Here is a 20,095-nt window from a genome sequence, read left to right as displayed (position 1 = left end):
ATAAGATGGAATAGGTCCTGGACCAGATAGAGGTTGTTGAAGATGGTCTGGTCTGGGACAGCATATGTCTGGTCAGGGGGATCACATCTACCAGCACAGCCCCCAGTTGCACTGAGATAGTTTTTGTGACAACCTTGTAGTTCACGCTGAGGAGCAAAACTGGGAACCAATTCCTGAAGTCATGGAGGTCCCCCTTCTTAGGCAGCAGGGTCTGTCTGCACAGAAGGGTGAGCACCCAGATGCCCAAGAACTTGGCACAAATGGTGGTAAGGTCTGAGCCAAGGACGTCCCAGAATACGCAGTAGAACTCCATGGTCAGCTTGTTGATGCCTGTAGATTTGTTGGTGGGCATCAGACAGAAGGCTTCTGAGAACTCAGCCAGAGTGAGAGGTTCCTCTAACTGGTCCTGGTCACCCGCACTGACCATAGGGAATTTGTCCCCTGGGACACCACAGGTGATGGCATCATTTAAATCTGGGGAGAAAAGGCTAGCATAAAAGAGGCCTAGCCCTTTCCCACATCTCCAATGGATTTGTGAGAGGGGTGCTGTCCTTTACCAGAAGGCAGGTGATATGCTTTTTGTCCCCCCCTCTTTTGTTCCAGGGCATAGAAGAAGCAGGAGCCATGATCCATCTCCTGAAGGAGCTGGATGCATGATTGAACAAAGGCACCTTGGGTCGATGGTTGTCAAGGGCCTGGAGCTTACCCTGCTTCTCCTGACTCTCTCTGTAGATGGAATGATCCCCAGGACAAGGAGTCAGGAGTCTCTACAGCTTCTAAGCCTCCCACTCCAACTGTTCTGTCATGGTGTCCCTCCTCCAGCTGGCCCCTGGAATGTAAGTGACAGCAGAAGAGCGCAGCATGGACTTTCCCCACATTTTACCTCCTCTGCTTGGGAGGTGTGAAATGAATGAGGAAGGGGACTACGGGAAGAGAAAGGATTGAGTAATTGTGGCAGTTGAATACTATCCTGGAGAAGTGGATTCTACCCCTACCTCTGCTTCAGAGGTCCTATGAGATATTGGGGAAGTCACTTAAACCAAATTTCTCACAGGTGGCCACTAACTATGTGTTCCTAGTTTTCTGCATGCTCAAGTTTGGATCTAACTTTCAGAAATGCTGAACACTCACAACTGCAAATGAAGTCAATAATAGCTGTGTTCTGAACTAAGTGCTATAAAATAATCTGAAAAAAGCCCTCCAAAGGCACATTCAACTGGGCACCCAAAATTTGTTGGTACTTTGACATTTATGGCTCTGTGCCTCAGTTCAGAATAATAATACCACCTCAATTCACAGAGGGATTGTGAAAAAATGCATTTATGTATTCAAAACTCTCAGATGCTACAGCAATGAGTGTCATAGAAAAGCCCATGTACAGAGTTGGAATAGCATGTAGTAAATAACACAGGAGGCCACACATTGAACAACAAAGACAAAGCAAAATACTGAATATTGTTCAGTGAGCACCATCCATCATGTGCACTTGGGCAGGGGTCCTGTGGAGAAAATAATATATGGTCATGTAATTAAAGACTGTATCACAATGCATATGCACAAGGAGACTGGATTAAAGTTCCCTAGCCAAACTTATCCCTGACCATTTCCTAACATTGCGATGCTTGACTTTGCAACCTTAACATTAATTTAGCACAGGCGATTGTAATGTGCAGGAGAGCGGGAAGAGGAAAACATTTTTACTGTGCCACAATGTACGACAGGAGGGACTGGATGGGGTTTCCCTGTGTGTGAGACTGACTCTCTGGGGACAGACTGGAGCGGGTGTCACTAGAGGAGTGATGGGCTCTCTGGGGAGGACCTGGAGGGGGTGTCACTGTGTGTGTCCCCGGCTCTCTGGGAAGGAACTGGAGTGGGTGTGTCACTAGAGGTGTGATGGGCTCTCTGGGCAGGGGCTAGAGGGGATGTCACTGGGAGTGTGACGGGCTCTCCCAGGGGAGGGGCTGCCCTGGGTGTTTCCTCCTGCACCCTCCCCCATTCGGGAAGCAGCGGAGAGAGGGCAGGTGGATTGGAATCCCGCCCGTGCCCCCCGCCCCCAGTTGAAGACGGAAAGTGAGGAAACGGGGAGGGTTCGAATTCCATGGTCGTCGTTGCTTTACGACTCGTGTTTTGCGACATCTAATATGGCTGCCCCCATGCCACAAGTAGCCCGGGCTGGCGGAGGTGGAGGCAGAGCGCGCATCTGCCGCGGGGAGCGGCGGTAGCAGTAGCATCAGCATCGTCCCTGTGGGAAGTGGGGTTGGTCGCTGCCCAGGCGGGGAGCAGGGGACCCGGCTCGCAGGAGTTGAGGGTCCGGGGGCCAGGCACTGCGCGGGGAGAAGGGCTGGACACAGGGGGTGGCTTCGTATCCGGCCGCCCCTGGAGAGGAGCCTGTTGGCGGCGGCGACAGTAGTTAGGGTACAGTCGGGCACGGGGCACTGAGGGGCTGCGGCAGGAGACCGGGGGGCCTGGGCAGCCTTAGCGCAGCCAGGCTGGGCGCGGCGGGCGAAAGCTGCTGGGGGCGAGGCGCGGCGCGGCGCGGGGCAGGGGGGACGGACTATTAAGGGGCTGGGAGAATGTGTCCCCTGCTGCTGTTGCGTTTAGGGGGCTGCTGCTCCCGGCTGCTGCTGCTGCGGCCGCCGCCCCCCAGGCTCTGGTCTGCTCGGGGAGGAGGAGGCGGCGGTGTGCGGTGGCGAAGGGGCCTGTTCTCGGGTTCTCCCTCTGCTGCGTCTCACTGGAGTAAAGTGGTGTCCGAGGCCGAGAAGATCGTGGGGTATCCGACCTCGTTCATGAGCCTCCGCTGTCTGCTAAGCGACGAGCTGAGCAACATCGCCATGCAGGTCCGCAAGCTGGTTGGGACCAAGCACCCCCTGCTTAACACCGCCAGGTAAACACCGGGGCCATGCCCCTTCTGCCATGGGTCCCTTTACTCATATTTTGTGATAACTTGTTTTCCTCCACTGAGACTCCTGTTATCCCTTCCATGAAGGGATACCTGCCTTTGATAATGTCTGGACTGTGAATAATTGCTGTTCAAGCAGGGCTCTTGGTCTGGTACAAAGTGAGATTTTTAAGTCCTTAGGGAAATTGTACATGTCACACTGTAACATATTCCTTTTCTCAAAATCTTCCAAGGAGAGAGACTAGCCTACAGGTTCCCTGCTCAGTCTTCTTTTTAATAATGGATAATCTCTTATTTGATGTTTGCACAGAGCCTACCACAGTGGGGACCTGACCTTGGCTGTGTCACCAGGTGCTAGGTGTAATAGAAATAATAAGACTTATTGAGGTTGGTTTATTTGTCAGGAGTTCAGGATTATGAAGCTCAGCTAAGAGGGAGATTGGCTTTATACATAACATAATCACCAACATATCAGCCTTAACTGTAGCACTTTCCCATATTAATGGGTTTTAACACAACTGACACATTCTCTTGGAAATCTTGCCTTAAATTGTGCTACACTTTTCTGCTTTGGCATATAGTCAACAGAACTGGAATTTGAATTTCCTTGCATCCATTTTTATTCAAAGATTTGTCCCCTTCCAGCACATCAGAGAGTGAGTGATTTATCACATTTACAGTATGCAAAGAACTGGCTTACTGTACAAAGCTAACCTTTCTTCATTCGACATTGTACTTTCCAAATGTCGAGGATTACATTTGGAAGAAACCATCCAAATGAAGGAAAACAGGAAAAACTAGTCCAGTAAAGAGCTCAAAATGTTGCATATGTTAAACATATATTTTGTTAACAAGACTTTTTTTCAGAACATTTCTAGTGTGAGAAAATTAAGATGGTTACTGTTAAGTTTGTCCAGGCTGGTGGGACATTTGAAATCAAGGGACAGGACTACCTCACTCAATTATTATAAAGGTAAAATACTGATGAAGATGCACATGCTCACAAATAAGCAAAAGCAAGGTTTGTTCTGGACAGTATTTTCTTTGTCAATTTTAAGACACAAGAATCTGTGTCCAGATTACAGAACTTTTAAAGTATATTGTGTTGGTATGTTCTTGTGATTTAAAAAAAAAAAGTCCGTCTCCTTCAAAAGATGCAAAAAGAAAAGGAGTACTTGTGGCACCTTAGAGACTAACCAATTTATTTGAGCATAAGCTTTTGTGAGCTACAGCTCACTTCATCGGATGCATACTGTGGAAAGTGTAGAAGATCTTTTATACACACAAAGCATGAAAAAATACCTCCCCCCACCCCGCTCTCCTGCTGGCAATAACTTATCTAAATGTGTATGATAATCAAGTTGGGCCATTTCCAGCACAAATCCAGGTTTTCTCCCCCCCCCCCCCCCCCCCCGGCCGCCCCCACACACACACAAACCAGCAGATTTGTGCTGGAAATGGCCCAACTTGATTATCATACACATTTAGATAAGCTATTGCCAGCAGGAGAGTGGGGTGGGGGGAGGTATTTTTTCATGCTTTGTGTGTATAAAAGATCTTCTACACTTTCCACAGTATGCATCCGATGAAGTGAGCTGTAGCTCACGAAAGCTTATGCTCAAATAAATTGGTTAGTCTCTAAGGTGCCACAAGTACTCCTTTTCTTTTTGCGAATACAGACTAACACGGCTGTTACTCTGAAACCTTCAAAAGATGGTATTTTACATACTCCTATCACTAGAGTGGAAGACATGTTATTGGTGAAAGTATATTCAAGGTTAACAGGACCCAAATTTTGCTTAAATGGACTTTGTGAACATGTTTAAAATGCTTAATTTCTTTTTTTTAAAAGAAAATCCCAGTTGCCTAGTTTTCATGAGCAACTTTATAACACTTACGTTTCAAACTCTCAATGAGTTACTATAAAAATATAAGATATATGGAATGCTTGGGTTGAGTTTTCTCCAATTGTTAGATTAAGTATGCCAGGATAGTGTTGTGTGCGCAATTCTGATTGTTTTTATGGATCTCTATATTTTAACGATTTGATCAATGCAATGTAAAAGAAATCATTTACATTTTGTGGACTTTTGTCATATTTGATGCTAGTAGGGTTTCAGTAAAGGGCATATGTATTGAAGATTGCAGTACTAGCATATAATTAACTTTCTAATAAAATAAAAAATGAAAAGTACTTGCTGTTTTTGGCTTTTGAAAAAATATGGTCGGAAGAATTTTTGGTTGATCTGTTCATAGCTCTTAATTAATAGCATGATTTATACACAACCTTGTGACAGTTTTTTTTAATTTAACTAAAAGGTGTTTCTGTATTTGGTTGTATTTTTAAAGCTTTGTAGACAAAATATAATAGAGGTGGAGGACCCAGATTCAATACGGTTGGAAGTTTGTGGAAAGGAAGCCTAGTAGTGTCCCTGTAACTGGGTTAAATCTGAAGTTTTAGGTTCTGACTACTATAATAGATTAACAGTGCTCCCATACATTTTGGGTAGAGGGGGGTAAACTGTGTTGTAACCAGGGTAGGGGACAACTGAGTGTAGTCATGTCGTAGAGATACGCATGATCAGAGTTGGCTTATGCAGATGGACTTAAATAGTGCTGCTTTTAATGTATAGTTCTTATTTTTATTGGTTTATTAATGTAAACAACTTTTCAGATTAACACAGTTTTTTTTTTTTTTTTTGGAGCTATAATACTCCTATTAAAATGGTACACATGAACGACTCAGGTGCTTTATCTTGCAAGCTCATGGAGCATAAACCAACTTCTTCCATAGGAGGCTGTGCATGGAGGACATGTACAATCAGGCCCACGGTTTGTTACTTCAGAACCTCTTTGAAGCTTGGTACTAAACTGACCAATTTGTAGTGGGAATAAAAGTACAACATTCGGTCATAAAAACATACACACAGAACTCAAGCTTTTTGTAACAATTTTATTCTTATTTTGCTACATTGACACAGAAGCACTTCCTATGGCCTTGGGTTATATATGTTATCAAAAGGGTTAATACAGTATTTGCAATACATTTAAATAGTTTATGTACAAATTACTACTGTAACTTGTTTTCGAGGATTATTTTGCACTAGTGCAGGGATCGGCAACCTTTGGCATGCGGCTCGCCAGGGTAAGCCCTTTGGTGGGCCAGGCCGGTTTGTTTACCTGCCTTGTCCGTAGGTTCGGCTGCGCTTCGTGGCTGCCGCTGGCCGCGCTTCGTGGCTGCCCCCTTGGCCTGGAGCGGCAAAGCGCGGCCAGTGGGAGCCGTGATCGGCCAAACCTGTGGACACGGCAGGTAAACAAACAGGCCCGGCCCGCCAGGGGGCTTACCCTGGTGGGCTGCGTGCCAAAGGTTGCCGATCCCTGACTTATACTATCACTAAAGGAAATAGAACTGCTCGTGCATAAATTATGGGATACAGTTTACTTTGTAGCCATTTTATCCTCGGACGGGTAGTAGGGAAAGAGCTGTGTTTTTTCGTTCCATATGAAATTGCCTATCATGATAGACATAAGTAGACCTAGACAAAGTGTTCATGGATTACTACAGAAAGAAAAGGCTTGGAATATCAGGGTTCTTTAAAGTGGAGTCTTTACTCTGTGCAGGTTTTGGACTATATTTTCATTTGTATCCAAACACTTAAAGTGAGAGGTACAGTAGCTTTAAGATTGCACAGTTTCTGGTAAATTTTTAAAATGATTCAAAATCAACAAATACTCAATCACCTCAATATTTGCATTCTAATTTAAATTTTTTCATCCCAAAACTTGCTTATCAGTTAAACGGCTGTGTCCAAATATTGCTTCATAGTGTTGGAAACTGTTTCCAATTCCTCTGTCCGCAACTTCTTGTAATGGGCTCGCACTCACCTCTCATGAGCATCCCCTGTCTGTGTGTGCCTACACACACGCTCGCTCGCTCACACTCTCTCTGATGAGTCTTCAGTGACTCACCCTCTGGCTGAGTCCCCACAGAGTCTCTATGTGAAATAAAAATCAAACCCCTTCTGCGATATAAGTCCAACAGGGGGCCTATCTCAGTGCTCTCTAACATCTGTTTTATCTGCAGCCATGTTCCTGGGCTAGATCCTCAATCAGTCCAACAGGGCATATTACAGTATCCTGGTTCAAACTGTCTCTCAGCCCCTTCTGGGCACTCTCAAATTGTCCCTGCTCTTCAAGCAGTCCCGGCCATCACATCCACCAGGGTTCCCTCCCTAGACACTCTTTGCCTCTCTGGGCCTTTCTGGCTCCAACTCTTCTGCTGGGCTACTAAAAGAATTCAGTTCCTCTTCTGCCGTGCATCAAAGTCCAGGTCACTTTCCCAGTGGCTGCAGGGGGAGGGGGAAAGAGACTCAGGCACACCCTCTACTCCAGGTCCCAGCCCAGGGACTGCCTAGATACCAGCCACCCACTGCATCCCTTTAGTTAAACTGTATTGCTGCTACAATTCTCTGGGCCACTTCTCCATGGACACAGCTAATTCCTTGCCCTTATCTCTGGGCCTTGTCCTGGTTGAGTCCCAGCAGCCAATCCGGAGCTCCTTTGTGTTTGCCAGAACTTCTCTGTCCGAGGTCCTGTAGCTCCCTCAGCCAGCCAGGCACACTATCCATGCTCTGTCATCAAGGAACTGATCTCTGCTCTGCACTGCAACTCCTTTTATATGGGTCTGCTGGGCCTGGATTGGCTGCTTCTGGCACCTGTGTCCCATGCCACTGCTCTAGGCTGCTTGGAGGACTCTCTCCACTTCCCTTTTCTGGGGCAGGGTCTGGCAGGACCACAAGGCCTCCAGAAGGTGGTCTCCGGGCCTAGTCCACTTTATCACACTTGTGTAAATAATTTATTTATTTAATTTAATTTATTTAATTTAGTTATTAGTTTAGTTAGTGTCAGTTACCCACAAGCCATCGTAATCTGTTACTTATTAAAAATAGTGAGGTAAAAAGAGTTACTTTGGTATCTTGGATTTACTGCATTTGTGCTTTTTACCAAAGATGCCTATGTAAATGAAGGGTATGTCTACACTACGAAATTAGGTCGATTTTATAGAAGTCTATCTTTAGAAATTGATTTTATACAGTCAATTGTGTATGTCCCCACTAAGCGCATTAAGTCGGCAGAGTGCGTCCTCAATACCGTGGCTAGCATTGACTCATAGAGCGGTGCACTGTGGGTAGCTATCCCACAGTTCCTGCAGTCTCCGCTGCCCATTGGAAGTCTGGGTTAAGCTCCCAATGCCTGGGGCAAAAACGTTGTGCGTGGTTTTGGGTACATGTCGTCAGTCTCCCCTCCCTCCATGAAAGTGACGGCAGACAATCGTTTCGTGCCTTTTTTCTGGGTTGTCAGGTCACTGCTGCTGTTGTGAGCATTGTAAACACCTCGTGCATTATCCTGCAGTATGTGCAGAACCTGGCTAAGAGATGCCAGCACGAGGACGATTGTGAGGAGGACATGGACACAGACTTCCTGAAAGCACGGACTGTGGCAATTGGGAGATCATGGTGGCAGTGGAGCTGGTTGATACAGTGGAAGGCCGATTCCAGTCCCGGCAAACAAGCACAGACTGGTGGGACCACATAGTGTTGCAGGTCTGGGATGATTCCCAGTGGCTGCAAAACTTTCACATGCGTAAGGGCACTTTCATGGAACGTTGTGACTTGCTTTCCCCTGCCCTGAAGCGCAAGAATACCAAGAAGAGAGCAGCCCTCACAGTTGAGAAGCGAGTGGCAATAGCCCTCTGGAAGCTTGCAACACCACACAGCTACCGGTCAGTTGGGAATCAGTTTGGAGTGGGGGCTGCTGTGATCCAAGTAGCCAACACAATCACTGAGCTTCTGCTATCAAGGGTAGTGACTTTGGGAAATGTGCAGGTCATAGTGGATGGCTTTGCTGCAATAGGGTTCCCTAACTGTGGTGGGACGATAGACAGAACGCATATCCCTATCTTGGGACCGGACCACCTTGGCAGCCAGCACATAAACTGAAAGGGTTACTTTTCAGTGGTGTTGCAAGCACTGGTGGATCACAAGGGACGTTTCACCAACATCAGCATCAACGTGGGATGGCCGGGAAAGGTACATGATGCTCGCGTCTTTAGGAGCTCTAGACTGTTTGAGCAGCTGCAAGAAGGGACTTACTTCCCAGACCAGAAAATTACTGTTGGGGATGTTGAAATGCCAAGTTATCCTTGGGGACCCAGCCTACCCTTTAATGCCATGGCTCATGAAGCCGTACACAGGAAGTCTGGACAGTAGTAAGGAGCAGTTCAGCTATAGGCTGAGCAAGTGCAGAATGGTGGTACAGTGTGCCTTTGGACATTTAAAAGCTCGCTGGTACTGTTTGCTGACTAGGTTAGACTTCAGCGCAGCCAACATTCCCATTGTTATTGCTGCTTGCTGTGTGCTTCACAATCTCTGTGAGAGTAAGGGGGAGATGTTTATGGCGGGGTGGGAGGTTGAGGCAAATTGCCTGGTGGCCAATTTTGAGCAGCCAGACACCAGGACGATTAGAAGAGCACAGCTAGGCATGCTGCTCATCAGAGAGGCTTTGAAAACCAGTTTCGTGACTGGCCAGGCTACGGAGTGACAGTTGTGTGTGTTTCTCCTAGCTGCAAACCCGCCCCCTTTGTTGATTTTAATTCCCTGTAAGCCAACCACCCTCCTCCCTTTAATCATAGCTGGCAAAGAAAATAAAGTATCTATTGTTTTGAAACCATGCATTCTTTCTTTGTTAATTTAAAAAAAAAAAAAGGTGAGAACTGACAAGGTAGCCTGTGTGGGGTGGGGTGCGGGAGGAGGGAAGGACAAGGCCATACTGCTTATTGTAGCCACACTACAAATCAAAACTGTTTGAATGACAGCCTTCTGTTGCTTGGACCATCCACTGGAGTGGAGCGTCTGGGTGCCCGGAGTCTCTCTTCCCCCCCACCATTCTTGGGCTTCTGGGTGAGGAGCATATGGAACTTAGGGAGGAGGGCAGGTGGTTACACAATGGATGCAGTGGGGGTCTGTGCTCTTGTTGGCTTTCCTGCAGCTCCACCAGACGCCTCATCATGTCCATTTGCTCCCCCCATTAGCCTCAGTATCTCCTCCTACCTCTGCTCATCGCGGTCACTTAATGCATTCCTGGCCTCTGCCACTGAATGCCGCCATGCATTAAGCTGTGCCCTATCAGTGTGGGAGGACTGCATGAGCTCAGAAAACATGTCGTCATTGCGAGTGTGGTTTTTTTCGCCTTCTAATCTGCGATAACCCCAGGGACTAAGATGATAGGGGGAGCATAGAAACATTTGCACCTTGGGGGGATAAAAAGGGAGAGTAAAATTTAAGATGATACGTTTCTGAGACAAAAGGGAGACTCACAGTGAATCAAGCAATTCACAGCCTACAGCATATGAGCTTTAGGTACTCATTTTGCCTTTTATATTGAGCGCCTGCTGTTATGGTGACACATCACTCACAGCTGGGCAACAGAATTTGGTTTCCAGGCAGCCATGGTAAGCCAAAGGGTACATGGGGTTGGCTTCTTATGCCTTCATAACATGTGGGAATGGTTTCAAACTTCAGCGCCCGCCTTTCCCATAGCAAGCAATGCCGGTTGGGTTTTATATTTAAAAGGAGGGGCTTTGGTTTTCGGGTGGATGTGCAGCACCCCTTCTCCCCCCACCGCGTGGCTATTCTCCAGGGTGATCCCTTTTAGCTAGGCGCAAACAGCCCAGCATGAAAGGGGCCTTTTTACTGTTCCCTTACAAAAATTCCCCTATTTCAACCAGGTAACCATGAATTGTATCACTCTCCTGAGGCTAACACAGAAAGATATAGACTGAATGTTGCTTGAATGTGACCAAAACCCAGGACCATTCGCTGCCATGCTTTGTGCTGAAATGATTCCAACTACTTGCTACTGGCTTGGCGTGGTAAAATGTCCTACCGTGGAGGACAAAATAAGGCAGCACTCCCCAGAAACCTTCTGCAAAGGCTTTCAGAGTACCTCCAGGAGAGCTTCATGAAGATGTCCCTGGAGGATTCCCGCTCCATCCCCAGACACGTTAACAGACTTTTCCAGTAGCTGTACTGGCCGCGAATGCATCCCAATTCTTCAGGGCAAATCAAACATTAAACACTATTGCTTTTAAACCCTGTACTGTAGTTACAAATGTGCACCAGAGGTGCCTTCTCCAGCTTCAGGGTCAGGGATCCCGCCTTGGGAGGGTATTGGCTTCAGGGTGATGAAAAGGTCCTGGCTGCCGGGGAGAATGGATTCACTGCTTGCCTGCTGCGCGGCGTTCTCCTCCTCCTCCTTCCTCATCCACAAAATCCTCCTCCCTGTTGCATGAGACTCCCCCCTTGCAGGTGTCAACAGACAGTGGTGGGGTAGTGGTATGGTCCCCCATTAGAATGCCATGCAGCTGATCATAGAAGTGACATGTCTGCAGCTCTGACCCGGCATGACTGTTTGTTTGCCTCCTTTGTCTTTTGGTAGACTTGTCTGAGCTCCTTCACTTTCACGCAGCACTGCTGTGTGTCCCTGTTGTAGCCTCTCCACCATGCCCTGTGCGATTTTGGCATATATATTAGCATTTCTTCTTTTTCATCGGAGTTCGGCCTGCACAGATTCTTCTCCCCATACAGCAGTCTGATCCAGTGTCTCCCTTTCGGTCCATGCTGGAGCTCGTTTGCAATTCTGGAGGGACTGCATGGTCACCTGTGCTGCTGAGCTCGCCATGCTGACCAAACAGGAAATGAAATTCAAAATTTCCCGGGGCTTTTCCTCTGTACCTGCCTAGTGCATCGGAGTTCAAAGTGCTGTCCAGAGCGGTCACATTGGAGCACTCTGGGATAGCTCCTGGAGGCCAATACCATGAAATTGCATCTGCGTTACCCCAAATTCGACCCAGCAAGGTCGATTTTTAGTGCTACTCCCCTCGCAGGGGAGAAGTACAGAAGTTGATTTTAAGAGCCCTTTAGGCCGATGGAACGAGGTTGGGTGTGTAGACGCATTCATTTTAAAATCTACCTAACATGGCTAAATTCGACCCAACCCCCATAGTGTAGACCAGGGCTGAGTTACGAATACTCACTGCACTAATTCAGGACGAATGAAACTATGTAATATCACTTTAACAATGTTGCACAGTTGGAGGACACTGGAGTTGTACAGTTGTATTTAACTTGCAGACTCTTGATTGCTGATACGAATGCATGAGCAGGTAAGAACTTGGTTTGCTTTAGGATCCCAGGCCAAGTTTGCAGAGATGGCAATTATGAAAACGTTTCTGTACTTACAAACAAAACAAAATTGATAGGGAAACCATTACTACAACACACGTGAAACCCTAGTGATTGTTTATCAAGTCACTTTTTCAGAGTAGAACTGTTTCTGAATGTAAATTTCCTTAACTTTGTTACCACCTCATTAAAACTGAAAGTGTGTTAAACATTTAATTTCACAATTAATTAGGATGACTATGAATCCCTGAAAACTGTATGGCTATGTTTTCATTGCCTTTATCTGGTGTCCCTATTTTTTTTGCAAAGGCTGACAGTATTGTACTAGTTCAGGAGGAGGAGACGGAGACAGGTTTGAGTGAACGCTGGGAGGCTGGCCAACAAGCTGAGGTGTTGAAATTGACATCAGGCTACCAGAACCTGCCTGTGCTGCCTCTCCTGGTGTTGCTCTGTTCTCCATCAATCATAAGCCCTCACAGTGAGATACGTCTCACCTAACAGATGAGTCCACTGCTACAAGGTCAGATTAACATGGAGTTACTTGCTCTAGCTCTGGGCAGTGGTTCAATTGGTGTGAAGGCTTCTAGCGACCAAGTCTGTGCAGACATCTGTTTTCCTACTCCTCCTCATCCATACCTCAGGGGCAAGCAGGACACTGTAGAACAAAGATAGTAATGTCATCTCTTGTGATACTTAAACCCCCAAGCTCCAAGAGTCATGAGAATCTCAGCTTTCATTTAAAAATAAACTTTTTAGCCCTCATGTCTGACAGAGAACAGGTTGGAAATGTGAACCCTAAAGACTCAAAACCTAAAGGTAATTACAGTCCCTCCTCCTCTGATATTTATTATTTTTTTAAAAAATAAATACAAACTAGATTTTTGAGGGCATGACTCATGATTTTTGAATGCTTCAGGTTGGCAGTACTGAGAGTCTGTTTCTAGGGGAAGGGACAAGTGATTGTGTTAGACATGTGTATACCAGGTATTCCATTTTTTTTCATTTGGAAGACTGACAATCCATTAATGCTTTTTATTTATTTATTTATTTATTTTTTGCACTACAGTCTATTTGGACTGCAGAAATAGACTGGTTAGTTTCATTTTTGTTTTTTATCAGGTCCACTTTGTGGCTCATGCATTGTCAGGAGAAGGGCTTACAAATTAAAGCTTATTTCTTGAATCCTACCCCAGGACAACATATATGGAAGGTGTGTGAAGGAAAATGGTAAATTAGGGGAATAAAGTCCTGGTAGTGTGGCAGTAATTTCCTGCAAAGAGCAGGAGCTAAAGACTGGTTGCACCGGACACTTTCATTTGTTAAACTTTATAAATATGTTTAATATATAAAAGAATGAACTGTGATTCAGAGGTGGATTAGAGCTGATAGGTTTTACACAAGCAGTGAGTTTAAGGAGAGAATTAAACAAGGAGAAGGTGATTGTTAAAGTTTGAGGCGTAATGGTAGCATGGAAGAAGGTGGCAAGCCATAGATCAGGTGGACCATATTCCTTTAATCTACCTAGTTGCTGAACTAGAAATGTAGAACAAATTATTCAAGAATAACAATGTTTACTAGTTAGGATATAACATTTGCATATGTGATAAATTTTAAGGGGAAAGATGACCAACTACTAATCTTTCCAATTTTCAATATTGGGTAATATCAAAAATAATCCCATTTCTTCTTAATGGCATTTTAAGAAGATACTTCAGGTAGCAGAACAACCTACTGAAAATGGTTTAGTCTGGTAGCAGATGATTGGCATCTGTAGACGTAGGGAGTGCGTGTGTTTTCTTATTTGGATGTCTGGCTAATCTGCCTTGAATAGATGTGGAGATTTGTTCTACCACTGGGATGCTGGAGTCATGATGGCCAGTTTCTGTTTTGTCTGCACAAGATCATTGGGGTAAAACTTTTTCTCCCTCTTCCAATTAAAACTGTTTTGACTGACCATCAGTAGCTTTCTTCTTTGTTACATTTTAAATTTATCATTTTCAGGGCTTGAAAAACACAGATGCCCACTTACTTGCCAGTGGCTAATGAAACTTTCTCTGAAAGTAGCCAGCAACAGGATAGTGAAACTGACAAGTAATGTATCTGGTCACTTTATAGCTTCTGCCTGTAGATGTCTGATCAGCTGCAAAACTGATGAGGATGATTTAAGTTTCACTGAGTTGCTGAGGATGTAAGGGACCTCAGAAGCATAGACTCAATCTTCTGCTGCTGCTGGGTTGGAGGTTAAAACAAGTTTAAATTATTCTTTTTTTTAAATTATTCTTCTTTTAAATTTTTGCAACATGCTGTAATGAAACTGTTATAGAATATGTGTCTGCATCATGGAGGTGATCTAAACATAATCATAATTTAAACGTCCATGATGTTAACTATAAGGGCATCAATCCTGTAATGACATTCTTACAAGTCGATCCCTGTGCTTACATGGAACCCTACTGAAGTAGTTGAAAGCACTAACCACCAACACTAAAGCAGACTATTCTGGTATAGTAATTGCTAGCAGTACTATCAGAAATGTGAAGAGATTTCTCATATTTGGTATATCTACCACTAATCGCATAACTATTGATATGTTTGTCTTTAGATAGTGTAGAATAGTAACATGTAAAGCCTTCATGTGTTTTAGGAGTGTTGGATAAACCAAAACTGCTAATCAAGTATCACGCATGGGTTTCTGCCACCATATTCATAGCTAAAAGAGCGATTCTAAGAATCTGGAGATTTGGTTTCTTCTTATGTATTTTGGTAGAATGAACTGTTAAGGAGAGCTCTTATGGGGGGAAAAACTTTCTTTGTTAGGTAGAAAGAACTGGAAGAAGTGACATAACTTCTGCATACACATATAAGGCGCTCCAGTCCATATTCATCTGATTACCTTTGTATTTTTCCTCTAATCTCTTGCTTTAACTTTAATTTACAGTTCAACGTTGGATATTGTCTTGTGGAGATTTGGGCAACGATGTTTGGGTGTCTGTTACGCTACATCACCCTCAGTGCCTGGCTGCAGCAAGGAAGAATGAGAGAAACAAATATGTGCTACTATTCTCTCCCTCCCCAGATCGTTTTTTAGTTCACTTTCCACATGAATAGTACCATGTCCTGTCACTGCTGCTCCGCTCTTGTAGCAGTATGAAATTGACACCATTCTTATCAATTTTACTTCTTACCAGAGAGTTTTTGAGCAACTCTGTGCTGGAAAAACTGTCTGTCAGCAGACTCGAGAAGACAGAACTGCATCAGTTATCATTCAGTTCACATCTGGGAGGTTAACTACACAACAATAAAGGTTATAAAGTTTTAATAAAATGAATGATTTCAGTTCTGTTGAAATTTGTGACGATGAGCTCCTCAGTTGCAAGGGCATCCTTCACTCTAATTGGATTATTTAGGTCCTTATTAAAAAGTATGGGATTTCTGTTAAACAAAATTCAATTCAAAATTGATTTCTAGAGCAACTTTCATATGGACCTTTTGATGGTGGTGACCTATTTCAGAATCAATGTGTATGGTAATTTTAATTCTGTAATGTATTCAGTGTGATTGAGTTAAATTGATAGCATGCTCGCAATGCACTGACATCTCTTGGTTGATAGTGTCACCTCTTGAGGTTTTTTTTCTGTGTGTGTACACTTGCTGTACTGTCCTGCCATGGTAAGGATGTGATAGTTAGTGGTCTCAAACAAGCTATCCTAACCAATTAAAATGTAAAAATATTGACTTTGCATATAGTCTTATCCTTTTTTCATTTTCTAAGATTAACTTTTGATTTCTACAGTATTCATAATTTGGTGTCCATGAAAGGAATGGGAACTCATGGTAACAAAACCATGCTATAGATAGTATTAGCTTTTAGTTATAGTGAATATTGTGTTTGTAGTTCCATCATTCATTGTGTAAGCTTCTCCACAAAAATATTATCAATGCACATCTAGTCATAAGATACAATACTCTTTCTAGCTGAATCCTTTGTCTCTCCTAAGCAAAGTACAATTGGGTATCAGTTTTGTGATGTGGACATACAATAACTAGGGATTTGGCAGAGATAATTAAATCCACTTTCACGTTTATTGTTGTTGCTATCATTCTCATTGAAGCATCTGCAGTGAACCTAGGTTTTCAATACTTGTAGGCATAGTGCATTAGCCCACCATGCAAAACAGTCTTGGTAAATGAAGTGTGCTCAGTAGGAGAAGAGGCTGGCTAGTATATCCTGATGTAAATAATTCCAACAGGAAATGTGGTCTTCTTGACATCAATCATTTCTAATATTTCCATCTGGATTTCCATGGGAGCACTTGTGTTATGCTGATTTGTTACAGAGTACATTTCTTGCAAGTCTTAACATTTCAGCAGAATTTCACATACAACTCATTTTGGTAAAATGGAAAGCTTTGGGATTTCTTAACTTTGATTCAGTGCATATGAAGAAGAATTGAATGCATAATGAACAGACTATGAATGGCAGTCAGCCCTAACAAGAGATGGCACAAAAGACAACCAGTTACTGTTACAAAAATGAGATGAGCTTAAACTAAGAGAACAAATGGGAATACCTTACAAAGAAAGGATCGGTCTGGACTGACTTGTGATGCCATTAACCTGCTGCACACTCATTGTACTTGACACACATAGTACCATCAGATCTTTTAAAAAGTGGTAACTATTTAGGTTCACATATACTCTTCTTCTTCACTTATAGCACAACTGAACTGTAACTTGAGTATACAGTACAAGTATTAAAAATGAGAAATTGAATATACTACTGGGCTAGTGACATGTCTGTGTGTTTGTTCCTGGCAGCAAAAGACAACTGATGAGTAAGTTTTAAAAAAAACAATACCACATTTCTGAATAAAGAAGAAAATTGTGGGTATTTATATAATAACGTGACGTAGTTTTAAAGCAATTTTCTTTCTAAACCAGGAAGGGAATTACTTACCAAATATACCTTACATAAACTACAAATAATAATAAATGTCACAGCACAAAGTTTAGATACTTGATAGGATAGGTCTACACAACTACTAGACACTGACGGCTAGCTTGTGCTGACTTGGGCTTGCGGGGCCTGGGCTGTGGGGCTGTATCATTGCTGTGTAGAGTTCCAGGCTCAGGATGGAGCCCAAGTCTGGAAGTCTACACAACAGTGAGACAGCCTGAGCCTTGTGCGCCTGAGTTGTAGACATACCCTTAGAGTGAGAATTGTACTTACAGCCCAGGGCTCTGTTTTGTTACTTGTGATATTTTTCTCCTCTCTTTTGCTTCTGCGTTTAAAAAGGCTAAAATTTAGTTTCCAAGGTGGTGGTTTTTTTCTTATTTAGGGTTTTTTTAATTTAATCAGTTACTTCAGTAACTTTTAGAATCCATTTGTGACAACTCTTGTTTATTAAATATTCTCATTCCTTCTGTCCACCTTTTTCTTTCACACCAGCTACCTTCTGCTGTCTCCCCCTGGTATTCTGGAACAACATTAGGGCCCTGTTAATTATTTGAGGTCATCCTTTCCAAAATTCCACTGGCATGATAATGCAGATTCCTTTACAGTTATATTATACTTTACATTACATGAATAAATTTCAAGACTTTCACAAAGAGGACAAACATAAAAAGCTAGGAAATCTGGAAGGAGGTTTCATTGACAATTCTACTGTTTTCTGTAGAGGATGGGGAACCCAATATCGTAATATTTATTTTTCTCTACCCAACTTCTGAACGATTTAGTTTGCTTCAGGGGAAGCAGACTGTTTACACTACTTGCTCTAGAGGAACTGCTTCTGGAGACAAACCTGACAGACTTTAAAGGAATACCATGAATTTGAAATCTAATCTATTTCAAAAATTGAGTTAAAAGCAGTTTCATAAACTACCTGTCCTTGAATTTGCCACTGTTGATTCTTGTTTAACAATTACTTTTCCTATTTTGAAAATGTTTTTCTTCTCATTTGCAAATTGAGAGTGAATTTTTCAAGCTGTGCCATTTTTATATCTTAAGTTAATTGTTCTGCTGCCATATATGTACACTGGCAGCTTTTTCAAGACCTGTTGTGTAGTAGAGGTTAGGATTGAGCTTTGTTTTTTTTGTTTTTTTTGTATAGAAATAGTGTTTGTACTTAATGCAACTTCATTTATTTTTCTATTTCACTATGAGCACCATATCTGTATCATGCTTTCAATATTATGCTTTTGAGAGTCCACAGTATCTTGTAAAGTATCTGAGTAATTTATAAAAAAGTTACCTATAAAAACAAATCCTTCCCCAAGCCAATGCAATGGTACAGAGGCAATGCATCAGTCTACAGGAGATCAATTTATCATCTGTTCCTGGTTCCTTGTGCTCTGGCAGCCAGAAGCTAGAAATACTGTGGAATCTGTACATTATACTTTTGAGGCTCTAAAGAGAGACACTGACACTCTGAGTCTCCCTATATAGTGTGAGTCATTACTGACAGGATCCAGAGGAAATAGTATTTAGCCCTCATTTTTCAGAAGGAGGGGTGCTGTGATGTGAGACCCTTTTGAGGTTCAGAGTGCAGTAGACCCAAGGGAGTGGGAAGAACAGGGACTTGAAAGAGTGTGGGAGGACATCCCTCCTTGCTTCACCACACATTGACGCAGAGAATAGAGCTCATTAAAGGTGTTTCTGCTGTTGGATTTTATAGTACATAGTAAGATACATCTTTCATTTTTTTTCATCATATGAGCTTTATAAAACTGCCTACTTTCCTATTGACAAGAGTATCATTCCATTTAACAACTGTACAGTCATAGCAACCAACTTTTAAAATAACAAATTCCAAAATGATGTGATCAAAAATGACATCAGAGAACAAATGTTTTATGTTGTTGTTATAGCAACAGGAATATAGAGATGTTTTTTGTTTGTGAATCATTGGGATCATATTTCTGTCGTGACTTTTGGGCTTGTAGAATTTTTTTTAAATTGAGCCTACTGACTTGATCTAATGTGTGTTTTCTATTTCAATTTTTCACCCTCTGAAAAAGGGGGGCTTGCTTAATACACAACAGATACTGTAAATGCTACGTTTAATTTAGAGGCAACTGAAAGGGTAAAGATTCAGTAGAGTGTTGAAGTAAATAGGTTGAGGAGCACAAAAGTCTCAAACACACTTTCAAAGTCTCAGAAAGAAAAGGAATAATTGAAATTAGACTGCTGCAACTCATGGATATTTATTGAGCCAGTGTGGGTGATGTAATTGTGAAGTTTTATTTCCTGTTGACTTTTCTCTTCTCAGATTTTTTTTTTTTTTAGCAATATGTTTATTTTATATTTTTTCCCCCTAAGTGAATATAGCATTAGTGAAGGTTGCCAGACTGATAGTCCTGAAGTTTGACATGTTGTCTCTGCAGAACAATTGTATGGTGTACAGTGGAAATGCTGTCAAATCAATGTGCCTGAACCTGAACTTCAAAGGACCACCTCTAGGGGTGAAATGGCAATTCACTCTTTTGTCCTTTTAATCCATGTTCTGCTGAGACCACCGAAGGAGGCTATTGTGATAAAATTAAGACCGTTAACATGTTTAAAATAGGCCACGACATAGCCCATCAGATGGAAACTGTTGGTGGTATCAATCTAAGGTTGTCTACACTAGCACTTTTGTCGAGGTCCCTCTGTATCCTATCCTTACCCTCCAGCATCTCAACCACTCCTCCCAGTTTAATGTAATCTGGAAACTTGCTGAGGGTGCAGTCCACACCATCCTCCAGATCATTAATGAAGATATTGAACAAAACTGACCCCAGGACCAACCCTTGGGGCACTTTGCTTGATACCGGCTGCCAACTAGACATGGAGCCATTGATCGCTACCCGTTGAGGCGGATGATCTAGCCAGCTTTCTATCCACCTTATAGTCCATTCATCCAGCTCATACTTCAACTTGCTGGCAAGAATACTGTGGGAGACCGTATCAAAA

The 20,095-nt window shown here is 43.2% G+C and overlaps 1 protein-coding gene across 2 annotated transcripts in view; it reads left to right on the top strand.

Annotated features, from left to right (window-relative positions):
• Positions 1 to 2,051: 2,051 nt before the first annotated feature.
• Positions 2,052 to 20,095, top strand: part of PDSS2 (decaprenyl diphosphate synthase subunit 2) — a 188,354-nt gene continuing 170,310 nt past the window's right edge. Inside the window, exon 1 of one of the 2 annotated variants that reach the window (XM_084623906.1) lies at positions 2,052 to 2,884. In XM_084623906.1, the coding sequence (XP_084480032.1) occupies positions 2,574 to 2,884 (311 nt within the window). In that variant the 5' untranslated portion in view covers positions 2,052 to 2,573. The remainder of the gene's footprint in view (positions 2,885 to 20,095) is intronic. The other variant, XM_084623905.1, reaches the window with a different exon arrangement.

Source organism: Lepidochelys olivacea, assembly GCF_965140295.1.
Source record: "Lepidochelys olivacea isolate rLepOli2 genome assembly, chromosome: 3".
Taxonomy (NCBI): Eukaryota; Metazoa; Chordata; order Testudines; family Cheloniidae; genus Lepidochelys; species Lepidochelys olivacea.
The sequence above is the reverse complement of the archived record's forward strand: the minus strand, read 5'-3'. Positions and strand labels throughout refer to the sequence as shown.